The sequence below is a fragment of the Ipomoea triloba genome, chromosome 2 (assembly GCF_003576645.1).
Source record: "Ipomoea triloba cultivar NCNSP0323 chromosome 2, ASM357664v1".
NCBI classification, from domain to species: domain Eukaryota; kingdom Viridiplantae; phylum Streptophyta; class Magnoliopsida; order Solanales; family Convolvulaceae; genus Ipomoea; species Ipomoea triloba.
The window spans coordinates 4,984,175-4,997,459 of record NC_044917.1 but is presented as its reverse complement, the minus strand read 5'-3'; the positions used below and the strand labels follow the sequence as shown (position 1 = coordinate 4,997,459).

General features: G+C 35.2%; 2 protein-coding genes across 2 annotated transcripts; both read right to left on the bottom strand.

Annotated features, from left to right (window-relative positions):
• Positions 1-5,307: 5,307 nt before the first annotated feature.
• On the bottom strand, positions 5,308-6,899 carry LOC116011079 (zinc finger CCCH domain-containing protein 61-like). The gene has a single exon (XM_031250590.1). It carries the CDS (start codon positions 6,779-6,781, stop codon positions 5,750-5,752), a length of 1,032 nt encoding a protein of 343 aa, XP_031106450.1. The 5' UTR covers positions 6,782-6,899; the 3' UTR covers positions 5,308-5,749.
• Positions 6,900-8,771: 1,872 nt separating this feature from the next.
• Positions 8,772-12,547, bottom strand: LOC116011172 (probable protein phosphatase 2C 58). The gene is made up of 5 exons (XM_031250700.1): positions 12,252-12,547; positions 10,089-10,343; positions 9,709-9,985; positions 9,289-9,443; positions 8,772-9,134 (listed from the first exon to the last, which is right to left on the bottom strand). Exons 1-5 carry the CDS (start codon positions 12,285-12,287, stop codon positions 8,997-8,999), a joined length of 861 nt encoding a protein of 286 aa, XP_031106560.1. The 5' UTR covers positions 12,288-12,547; the 3' UTR covers positions 8,772-8,996.
• Between the last annotated feature and the right edge of the window lie 738 nt (positions 12,548-13,285).

Sequence of the window (13,285 nt, the reverse complement as noted above, 5' to 3'; positions counted from 1 at the left end):
AAGATGCACGCAATTTTTTATGCCTTAGTTTTTGTCACATCTTAAAAATATTTTCTCCTCCTAGTTTCCTATTTGATGTATTTCGAGAAAAAAAAGAAAAAAAAAAAAAGAAGAGAAGAGTATTTCTTGCAAATGAGAGTTTTTTTTGTTGATTCCTTGCATTTAAAAAAAAAAAAACAGTGCTACTGGTGCGTGTTTCACTTACCAGAAGTGTCTAACAGACACGCACAATGCGTTTAATGGTTTGTTTGCTGTTTTTTTTTTTCCTGTGTTATTTATTTATTTATTTTTAATTTTCCCTATTTCTCTTGCCCTCACCCTGACTTGGCAAGAAAAAATATGACAAAATTAAACACCTAACTACTAAGAATGCCTTAAGTACTTATATAAACTACTAGTCTATTTATTAATGTTTTAATTTTACTTTTTGCTTTCAGTATTCCCATAGAGTTTGACTTTTGTATTCAAAACTTTTTAACATGTCATATAAATACATACAAAAGTCAATTTTCCAACTTATGAATTGCCCTAAATTGCTGAATATATCTTTGAAAATGTTTATGATGCCTTATAAAACATATGTTGTATTTGATAAACAGCTTTGTCAAAATTATCAAGGGAGACGAATCTAATATAAATACATAATACAATAATATTGTAGTATTAGATACACATTATATATGTAAATATTTGTTTGACACTTATATTCTCTAGACTCTAGTAAATGTGAAATTTATTCTTATGCTCTTTTTCGTTAGACATCATTTTGTAATTTTGATACTTCAATAATAATAGACTCGACTCACATACATCAACTATGACTTAATTCCCTAACAACTACTTTACTGGTTTACTATTTCAAGTGAAAATATAAATTAAAGAAAAAGAAACAATTAAATGAATAAATTTGTGGTACTTAAAATAATAAAGGAATAAGGGATACTTTTATGCATGCACTTACAGAGCGTTTGGTTGGAAGGAAGGAATTAGAGTGAAGATAAATTGTAATTCCATGGAAAAAGAATAAGGTAGGGGACTCAAATTATATTATTTGGTAGACATGAATAGAATGAATGGAATTAAAGGTATAAGGGAATAAATACTAAAATGTCATTGTATAATAATAATAACAATGTGCAAAATAGTAATTCACCTTAAAATTACAATTCCACAAACTATTGAATTGCAATTCCCTGCAACCAAACTACGGAATTATAATCCCATAGAGTTTGGTAAGAATAAAATTACAATTCCATCCTACCAAACACCCCTTACCTTTAATCAATGACTTAAAGATTTTTTTGTTTCTTTTGAATTTCACATTAAAATCATATATATTAGAAAAATGTACTTTATCTTTGGTCATAAATGCTTCTAGAGATTTTGTTGAATCGGTAGGATCTTTAACAGCAACAATCGTACTGAATACACTTTGAAATTATTAAGAAATGAGAAAATTCAACTACCCAATAATTAAGGTTTGAAAATTGAATGTGATTGCTTGAGTAAGTGTTGTTGCACTCTTGTTTTATTATTATATTGTTGGTGGAACATTTATGGGCAGAAGTTGGATGCCAAAGAGTAGGACGACTATCCGGTACGGCACCATGTGCTATTATCATGCTTACTATGGAGGTAGATGAAATCAATGATTAAGACATATACATACATAATCTCCTGTTTTTATAATAAACCATTGTCTCTGGCCTCTAACTTTTAAAGAACAAAAATTAGTGATATTTTACTCAATGATTTAAGATGTTATATGTCATAGTTTTATAATATTGAGTTGATTTTGTAAAGTCATGTCAAATAGTAAAAATTTCAGTGAAAATTTATGGTCAATGTAATATTGTTATGTGCCAAACATAGTACATACATCATGTATGTATGTGGTGATTGTAATTGACTAATAGTGTCTTTGAGAAACTGGAAAATGACTTAGAATCGCCGTTGTAGACTTGTAGGCAGTTGGCTGCGTAGGCGAACAAGGTTACTTGTTATTGACTCTGTTACAATGGAGTATCTGTTCATCGTCTCCACTAAGGCTTGAACCCACCCCTTTCATGTGGGGGTATAACCAGATGCCACTAGACCGCAAGGTCTTTGGCCTCATTGTTATTGTTTATTCAAAAGGAAAAACAAAAGGTGATAAGGTCATGCATGTAACGAGGTGTGTAATAAGATTTTTGGACCTATGTTTAGGTTTGATGGGAATGTTCAATTGGGCTCTTGGAATAAAAATGTATGCAGACAATCGCTCATAGGACATTTAATTTGGTCATTGCCTATGTGGTCCACCAAGGGAATCAATAGCCTAGCTTCATGTTTAATTTCTCAGCCCAACAACTACCTACCAAATGGATAAATAGGCCCTTTCCTGTGCATTAAACCCAGATTCCGACAATCACTTTCTTCTTCCCATCAGACATGAAGTGCAAACCACAAACTAAATCATGCACTAAGATAAGGAAGAATTCTTTTAGGTAACTCACTAATTAATCAAAGATAAAAAAAAAAATCTAATTTTAAACCCGGAAACACAGCTCAACTGATTAACCAAATCAAAGACAATAATTAAGATAGCCAATCCCACAATCAAGAAACCATGACCTAAACATCAAGAATCAGTGTTGGGGGGGTCAGTAGGTCATTGGAAAGGCATGTGGGGGACCCCTGGGAATGGGAAGGATGCATGGGTGTTCCATCTTTGACATGCCATTGCCTGTGAATCAGTGACAATTATCCCAACCTAAAGCAACAACCTAACCCATGCAAAACTGGGATAGGTACATGGAACCTTGCATGCTTCATGAAAACGGAGCATTCTACACATACTTTTTAATGGCCATCCAGTCTCTTGTGCCCTACCACCTTTGCTGTCTTCCATTACACCGTACGCTTCCTAGGAAACAAGATAGATGCACACCCATTATGTAATCATATATCTATATATATATATATATGCACACTTGTATGCATCTCCAACTTTCACTCTCTATACTACTCTGTAATCTGTATGTATGTGTGTGTATAATGCCTAAAATGTATAATATTGAATTAATTAGAAATGTAACATGTTTATTATATTTTCTTTAAAAAAATTTTGTTACAAGTTACCAGGATCGAATTCTGACAAAAAAGATGAAAATCGTTTACCAATTATGACAAAAATGATGATCAATGATCAAATGTGAAGGCATACTAATAATTGTGATGTTAAATGTGAAAATAATACATTGATTTTTTTTTGAGCGAAATCGACAGTCAATATTTAAGGTTGTGCACTATGCAAACCTCAACCATCGGCTCAAATTAAGAGCAACTTAAATAATGGGAGATTTTTGCTATTTTAGGAAAGAGAGCTGACAAAACAGAGAAGAGGAAAAAAATCTAAGAAAAAAATTAAAAATAAAATAAAAGGGGCACATTTACGCACTCAATTGACGCGTGTAGTGGGCGCGGTAGTGCGCCAAACGTGCATAAGAGAAGACCATGTTTCCCCATTTCTTCATTAAATGGATCCAACAAAAATTCTTGGGGATGAGCTAAGAAGGTTAATAAGTTCGGGTTAGCTTGAATATTATAGATGGGTAGTACAAAAAAATTAATTAATGAAACAAGATATTTTATGTGGAAACTCAAAATAGAAAAATCATGAGCTTTTTTTGGGTTGAGTTAAGTCGAAAATTAACTAATACAATTGAGTAGTACATATTCTGAACTACAATAATACTTTTTTCCATTTGAAATATGAATAAAATACAATAGGTCAGGTAGATATGTGACCAGGAAGGCAACTAAAGGTGAGTTGCGTGACTGGAAGGTTAATTAAGGGTCTGACTACATGAGGTCAAGAGGCACCGGTTGGAGTGGACTTATGAGCCTAGTATGACAACTAGGATTGCCGTAGAACTCTATTAGAGTCAACTTAGAACCTTATGAATACTAAGTCAACAACCAACCTAACTCGGTTGTGGTAGGTCGAAAATAATACACTAATTAATAGTATGGTAGTAAATCGGTAAGAACCCGCTACATGTCACTGTTAATTAAAAATATGCTACATCAACATTTGGTGACGAAAATCTTAATACAAGTAAAATTTGTGATCCATCCATTAAAGAAATATATATATGTTTCGTAACTTGAGAAATAGATAATTGTTTAATGAAAAACTAGAGAAATTGATAACATGTTTATCTATCATTTTGCCAAATTAGATTTTTCTAAAATTAGGAGAACCATTTTAAGAGGGTTATCCAAACAGCAGTTACGACAGGTCATGCCTTTTTTTTTTTTTCCCCTCTCTCTCTCTACTTTTTTCTTTTCTTCCCTTTTATTTTCCCCGCATTTTCTGCATTTTCCTTGTCCTACTTTTCCCCCCCGCACTTTCAATCATTATTCTTTTCCCCCTTTCTTTTTAGTTCCTTTTATTGCCTGTGAACAACAATTTCAACCCCATAAACTCTCTGAAATTTCATTTAATGGTTAAAATAATTTAAGTTAAATAATGTTGATTTATTTATTAATGTTGTCGTAAATTATTTTATTAATGTTTGTTATATAGTATTAGACTATTAGTGTATCGAATTTGTGATTATATAGTTCTTAAAAAATTAAGTTTGAAAAGTTTATATAAAAATTGGGGAAATAGAGAGCTAAAGAACTAGAAAAATTGAAGAAATAAAAAATAGAGAACTAAAATAAACAAGCCATAAATATTTTAAAAAATTGATCATTGAGCAAAAATATCCTAAAAGTATTAAGGGAGGGAATTGTTAATTGCCCCATATCTCTTATAATTTTTCCGAAAAAAAAAAAACATATTTTGTACACATAAATATTTGCATTCCTCCAAATCTTTTGTCCACAATCACCAAATATATCTAAATTAGGAATGAGGGCATACAAGTCAGCATCATATTTTGCATGTTCGCCACGTTGCACACATTCAGATTTGGTGCGCCACCTCATCTTGCTCTCCAACCATATTTCAATAATTGATGTTCCAAAATTAAAACCAGAAAAAAAAAATCTTAAATATTCCTAGTGCGAAGAGCGAAATTTATTGTACATATGTAAAAATCTTTACAATTGTTGCAATTTCTTTTATAGAAAAGGACATATTTTTGAAATGTTTGAAATTTTAATTAAAATCTTGTGGTTATTGTTGCAATTTCTATATAAAAAATGACGCATTTTTGAAATTTTAAGTGATGGATCCGAATTTTCTTATTTAAAAAATAAAGAAAAAAAAGAAAGACAAGTGGATTTATGGAAAAGACAGGTAGACAAAGTCCGGTATCACGGAAATGGATGACATTGGAGATGAACAAATTACAGAGAAAATGAAGCACATAAAAAAACACAACAACCCAGCTAGGACCAAAAACTACGTTTGATCCAATCTTATAATGGACAATACCCTAATCCGACATTAAATTAGGAAAACAATGACATAATTAATTAATTGATTAAATCTAAAATCATCATCACCATCACCATCATAGTCATCGCCCCACAGATCAGAGGTTCTGATGATAGATGTATACAAATATAGATAGGAGATGAACCGTCCATGGCCTTCTTCGGTGTAGCTGCTTCTCTATATACAGCAATCATCTTCTCCCTTATCCTGTACGTCCAACCAACTTTTCATCCGCATTAGCTGGACCACCTAAATTTTGCAGATCAGTGGTCCGCCTCAATTTTGTTTGTTTTTTTTTTTTTATTTTTTTATTATTAGCTAGGTCAGCAGATCGTTGACCCATCCTAGATCAATTCCCGGCAGCCCACTGTCGTTGTAGTATTTCGTGGTGGCGGCGGTGCCGCCGGCGGTGAGGAGCTTGCTTGGGGTGGGGGTCGGCGGGTCGGCGGAGAGGTTGTTAACGTTGAAGTTGAGATCAACCATGGCGGGGATTTTCATGTGATGAGAATAGGCGGCGTTAGTTACATTAAGGTTCATGGATTCAAGAGAGCTCACCAGGTCGGCCATGGAATTGGGGTTTTGTTCGAATTGATCCATTATCCCGCAATTTTCGGGGCCGCCGAATCTTGAAAAAGGGGATTTTGCCGTTGCCGGGGACACGGGCGGGGACATGTGGGAAATGGCCATGAGAGTGGAGTTGGGCGAGTGACAGCACGCGCAGCAGTGGTTCATGTTGGGCGAGTTCATCGGAGAATTATTATTACTGTCGTGGCAGTCGGGCGGCAAGACGCGGAGCTGGCGGGGCGTGTGGGCGAAGAAACAAACTTTCCGCTTGCAATTCTTGCCGTCTTTGCATGCCTCGGTCCGGTACCGGGTCGGGTGGAGCCAGCACTCGAAAACTCCGTGGGCGAACTCACAGTTATCGCCACGGACACAGCTCCCCTTCCGGAACTCCGCGCAGACCGACCCGGAATAATGGTACTTCCGCGGATCCCTCCGGCGGGCCTTCTCGCCCGGGTGGGCGAACGGGCAGTCCGTCCAATCATGGCTCCGGCTCCGAGTACACCGCCGCACCTTAAACTCAAACATGCGGAAATTGTCGGACGAGTAGGGATCATCATCGTCATCATCGCTGTTGTTGTACGGCAAGAATTTCTGAAACTGGGTGTCCTCCATCTTGGTCGGAGATTCCATGTGCGGCGGCGGCGGCATTTCCGGCTCGCCGGAAGGGCGGCGGCTGAGGAGCTTCCTGGGCGGGATTTCGGGTTCTCTAAGGTATTTCCTGTTGAGAAAGAGTTGGTGAGAGGGGTGAAACTTGTGAAGATGGTCACCACAATTATCACTTCCCATCTCTCTCTATATTGCAGATTTGTATGTATCTAAAGAGAGAGGAGGGAGAGGGAATGGAAATGCATGAAAGGAATATTAATTGGGAGTGGTGAATACAATGAAAGAAGAGGATGGATATATGAAATGGGAAGGGATGTATGTAAGGGTTATATAGATAGAGAGAGGGGGGAGGGGTTGAAGATGATGGTGTAAGGTATGGGCTTACAGATGCGTGGCTGCATAGCATTAGAGATTGTCATGCAAACCCATATATGTGGCAGCTCTACATTACACTCTTGCATGCAAGGGAGTCTTGCTGTTTTCTTTATTTTTTATTTTTTCAAATTTCAGATCCCCAAGTCATAGATTAATAACACTTCTGTCAAATTAGATTATATTTTGTATCAGCCAAATATCTTATGGTCTACTGGCACTCGATTGCACTTCCATATTGAAGGGTGAATTTGCGCCTTTGTCCAAGTGATATTGACTCTTTAAGCGTAGTAGATTTAGAAAATAGTTATAAATATATGCACTTATATGAATGTTAAAAGTTGTTACTTTTTAAAAATATTAGTTAAGCAATGATATTAATGAAATTTTACTTTGTTAATAACACTCTAAGTTGATCTCCACTATAATAATCATAAATCTCAGTGGATGTTAGTTGTCTATGTTTTTGTATTTCTAGATACTAAGTTGTGTGATTTGTGTAGAGTAAAAAATTAGCAGTAAAATTCGGTCTAGTATTAGTTTTAGTCCACTAAGATGATGAAAAATAATGATAAATGTTAGCCTAATACTGTAGTTAATAAAGAAATTAAAGATGTTAATTTATTAACAACTCATGAACTAAAAATGGTAACATTGATAATAATACATGAATAAAATGCATAATTACTTTATAATTTATGAAGTAAAATGTAATTTTCTTTTTTAAAAAAATATTTCTTGTTTTATTTTGTTTATTTTAACTTTATATATATACACTCACACGTGGTAGTATAGTAATTGAATACTGAATAGTAACGGCCGTGACCTAATTTTCAAGGGGAGTGACAAAACTCTGAGGAAAATTGATATGAGGCGTAATTATATTTGACGTAATTCCAAAAATTTAATTACATAATTTCTCCTGCACTTAAATCCTTTTTAACAGCTGTTATTTAATTCATTTATAAAATAAAATAAAATAAAACCAAACGGGAATTAAAAAAAAAAAAAAAAGAGTAAAAGAATTGTCACTTTGCGCCTAAATTCGTCCCCCCCAATTTTTTATTATTTTTTTTTTCAAAACTTGGAATACGACGTCGTACGGACTCAATCATCAAGATAGCGTGAAAGAGGTTGGCAGCTAATATTGTGCAGAGGGAGAAAGCTAAAATGGCATTTTGTCCATATTGTGTTTGCAACTTTGCATCGTCTGATATTTAAAGAAAAAAAAAACAGAAACAGAAAAAATAGGGGATAAAAAAAGAGGAAAAAAAGTAATGGGCTGAAAGAAAGGGCCTTTGGTTTTTGGTTCGTGGATCCCCTAGCTTTCACTCTCCGACACTGAAATTCCCCATTAAGATTTGACACGTAATCGTCTCACGTGGTGTGATTTTCCGCCACGTAGCATAATTAGCAACTCTAATATTCATGCATCACAATGATGAAAGAACATGGGTGAGGAATTAATAAAATAACACTTAATCATGTTTAGAAGTTCATTAAAGTGTTATGTTGTGTGGTGTCTTCTGTAATATAATTATTGCTTTTTGTAAGGTTATTATATTTGATTTTGTAATAGAATATTTTATATACTGTACTCATTATTCCAAGCAAAATTGCTATATGTAATATGATTAAGAATATCATGCTAAATTTACACCCTCAAAACATCAATTTATATTATATAAAACTGAAAATAGTACCTTAATCATCCATTCCTACATCATTTTTAAACATGAGTAGATATTATGTAAAACTGTTGTATTATTTTTAATTTAAAATGTAATACTCTTTTATGTATCCATAAAAAAAAAATCACATTTTAACCAAAAACATTACATGTTTTACATAATTACGTGAAATGGTATCACACCAGATTTATTTTAAATATATATATACGGGATAATCCCATTTAGTTCATGTCCAACTCAAACGTAGCAATGTAGCATTGATGGATAGTTTCCCCCCAAAATTTTTTTTGTACACATGCTAAATTCAGCTGAAAACTAACTTCAAACTATAATCAATGGAACTTAACAACTATACACGATATATCATCCTTGCTTTTTCTAGCAACCGCGGCCTCTGCCAAATGCTTTGCCGCGGATTCTGCATCCTTAATGTTCTTGATTGCGTCCACCGCCTCTTGATTCGTCATCACCTAGGAACACGAGGAGCGAAATAGAGATTTGATATCAGAGCATTCAACCCGAAGTTCTTAGTTAACTACAAGGATTGTTTGTCAGTGTTTTGTTTTCACCCATGTTTGCACAGAGTTGTATCTATGGGTAAAATGAAGCACGAGATCAACTCACCTTCCATAGCCCGTCGCTTGCCAAAATGATGAAGTCGACGTCATCATCTATCACCACCGTTTTCACATCTGGTTCTGAACTCAGGTGTCTTTTCAGGCTCTTGTCGCCAAATGCCCTAGCTACAGCCAACTGCCCATCGACTCGAGGGACATCACCTGTAAAAGTGATAAGCTAATGTCATTGTGAAATGCTTAAATGTGCTTCATAGTCATTGCTGGGGTTTGAGTTTGGTGGTATAAAACAGATAGGAAGTCATGTATGTTAGTATGCATATAACACAATATTTCTCATGGCTTTAAAAGTTTAAGGATGTAACAATGTTCAATTAGCAATTAGGGAATGCATAATTAGATAGAGGGATCACGAGATGTGTTTAGCCTAGCAAAATTGAACATTTAAATGTAAAACACAAAGCCCCACCTGGAATATTTGATACGAAACCACCCTTGCTTTCAATAATCGGCTTTTCTTTGTTTGGTTCATGGTCAACTGAAAGCTGCTTCGCAGAACTTTTACTAGAAATCACGGCCCGAGAATCTCCCACATTTGCAACTACAAGCCTTTCACCATTGATCAGTATTGCCGTAACTGCAGTTGAGCCTCCTTTCCCCAAGTGCATTGATTTCTCCAGTATATCATTGTCGGTTGTATGATAAGCTCTCTTTATTGCATTCTCAGTATCGGTCCAAAAGTCATGCTGTTCACAGGAAAAAGATTATTTATGAGATGGGCGGGAATGAAAAATGTGATCCCAGAGAAAGCATTTGAATAGAATAAAAAGATGAAGAAAACATAGTTACCTCTTTCAAAATATTGTCAAAGAGGTGGGATTGCAAGTATTGGGCAACATCATGGCCCATATGCCCATCAAAGATCGCAAATAAACCCAAATCATGTTCATTTACTTTCTTAAATTTAGAAACCACATAATCTTCCATGGCATGATTCGATTTCCCTTTCAATAGGTGGAAGCCTTGAGTGATCCTCTTCGATGTGCTTTTACCTTTCACCGGATCCGGTGAGGCTGGCATAGAGGTGTAAAAGCATGCCTTCTCCTGAAACAAGATACGCAAATAAATTCAGCACCCGAAGATTCCAGTGCTCTAACAAATACTAGACCGAATAAAATTCTCTATACTTTCAACAGCAAAAAACATGAGTCAAGTTTTTCACAAGCACTAGAGATGATACTTGAAAGCAATGTATTTTCCATGAATTAGTATAGGCAAGCACAAACCTCCAATTGGCCAAAACAATTCATGTGGAACGAATGGGTATTTGTTAACATAAAATTATTATATAGTCAAACATTGTAAAAACAACAGTGACCACCACAGGCCTTATAATGTTGCATCTTTTCTACTTTTCTAAAGAAATTCAAGACTATAAAGCTATCTCAGAAGCCAAAAAGTCATTACTTTAAGAAGAGTGGTTTGGATGAATGGACAATTCCGTGGTTATCAGCTTCTGCCCCAACTAATTTTTTTTTTTCAAGGGAAAGAAAACATAATAGTGCAACAAGGAAAGGTATGAGAAATAGGAAATCTTGTGAGGTCGTAACATGCTCTTATGTTTTCCATAGAGATAATCAGAGTGAGAGTAGGGAAAGTGTAAGCAAATCTGAAGATTGATGCCAAAAGAAAACCTTACAACAGCCAAAACAGAGGAGGAAAGGACGACACATTCTATACTATTTCAAAACTCCACCCCAGGCCAAGGTAATATGTATTCTGCCAGAGAATCAGTGATAGGGTGAAATGCATAGGACTGAAAGTAGATGTAAAAGAGGTCTTTTACGCTGTCTCGGGAAAAAATCTGGACTTCATAATGCTCTCTAGCATGCCCCAAATTGACTGCACCACTGGAATCACATTAATGTTCTCTAATTTCATTACAACAATCATTTCAAATGTCTGGCTGCTTTATATGCCACTTGTCAACTAATTTGTTGCATGACCAATTGTATGCTGCACTTATCAGTGTCTTAATCAGGCAGATGAATGTCAAAGGACACGTAAGGAAGCACAGGCAGACTAGGAAGGAAATAATAAATGAAACCTTGGAGCGCTGGCACTTCGCAATCAACAATTCACTCTATGGAAAATGAGCGTGAGCCGCCCATTTACAGCTACTCTAAAAGAAGGAAGTGAACAATGACCACACAGACTGCTGTAACTTTTCAATAAATCAATAATGATTCGGTGAAAGCATTGGAAACATTGGGTATTTCCGAATTTGAAGCTAATAGTAGCACCATTCCATTCTTAACGCCAATAATATGTGCAACTTGTTACCTTTCTCTGGAACATTCCGATTCCATCCACCTAGCAGTTCTATCATTGCTATTGCCATAGAAAATATTCAGCCTTTCCTGCCCACCTTAAAACCAAATCCTCTAAGCCCCCTTGAAAGAGTATATATCCATAGCTCTGCCCGATCTGTTGGGATAAAAAAGGGCTGCTTCGTTTCACAAATCACAACTAGTTTGAAGCTCTTGGCACCAAATGACCAAATACACAAAAGCTAATTGACAAACACCCAAATTTCCCCTGCCACTCAATTTTCTTAAATCAAAATCTAAACTTTTTCCTACTGGCACAGACTTCAAAAATTCCCAAAAATGATTCTTCAAGTGTTCCAAACCTAGATGCCTGAACTACTTTTGCACAATACATGTAATACTGAATGCTATACCACTTGAGGTGGTTTCATTTGATTAACTTGCAGTAAAGTCCTCTAATTTCCTGCTAATCAATACCCTTTTGTATAATATTATGTACAGATTTCCTAAAAGTTCCCTAAGTTATACACATAATCAAACACACATCAGAATATCAAACCAGTAAGCAGAAGGATCAAGAACTAGTAACCAAAGGCCTGAGCCCCTCTACATATCAAAACAAATACTGGGAAAAAAAGAAAACAAAACAACATAAATCAAGAATCAAAAGCACAAAAGCTACCTTCATCTTGTTAAGAATTTCCCTTCCTCCTGTCATGACTGTATCTTTCTTTCTTCCAAGCACCACACCAAACCTCAGATCAAAACGAAAACCAAGAACATAAAGAAGAAAAAGGCTGTTTTTTTTTTTTTTTTATTTTGTTTCCTTGTAGATTTGCCTACTTCTACGCGTATATGGCGGTTGGTAATGTATATAATATATATAGGCTCGAATATAGATGTGGCAGGAATAGGAATAAGAGGAGATACAGATAATAGTCAAGCTGTAAAATGGTAATGGGTCGAGAGTTGAGATTACATACATGTGAGTGTGAACCTTGGCCAGCTGACCTTTTCATTCAAAATCGCGTTCTTTAATCAATTTCTTCATTGTGAAGCTTAGCTCTATCTCTATCAAATATCAATTTTCTTTTACTTTTCTTTTCTGAGAGTGAATGCCATAAATATGTTATTGAAGTTAGATTGACATTTGAACCCAACCTTGCGTCACATTAAATGGTACATTATTTTGGGTGAAAATAAAATAATATAAATAATATATGTTCAACTCTAAAGTAATGTTGCATTTCATTCTTGATTTCACATCCGTACATGACACTATTTGATTGATTCTTTGAAATAGGAGGCTATTTCATTCTGCATTATATTATAACAAAGGACGTGATCGATGAATTCATAGTAGGCGAGTTAAAATAGTCCACTCTTCGACGGACCTCTATTTTAGAAACTCATGCCCATTTAAGTAGGAGCAGGACAGGCCGACCAGCTAGAGATCAGACGGGCAAAGTCTGCAGTGACGACTCTAAAACAACTATATACGCATGTGTGTCTGGATGTACTGAATAGTACAAGTACTTGTGCCAACAATATCTAACATAACCAATCAGTCCTGCATAGTTGTATTACGTATACCGATCAATATACACTAATAATTTTTTTTTAACTATGCAAATTACATGCTGCAAACACATTTGTTAGTTAAGGATTTGGTGGGTACATTAAGCACGAATTCAATCAATAATTACAACTAGATTT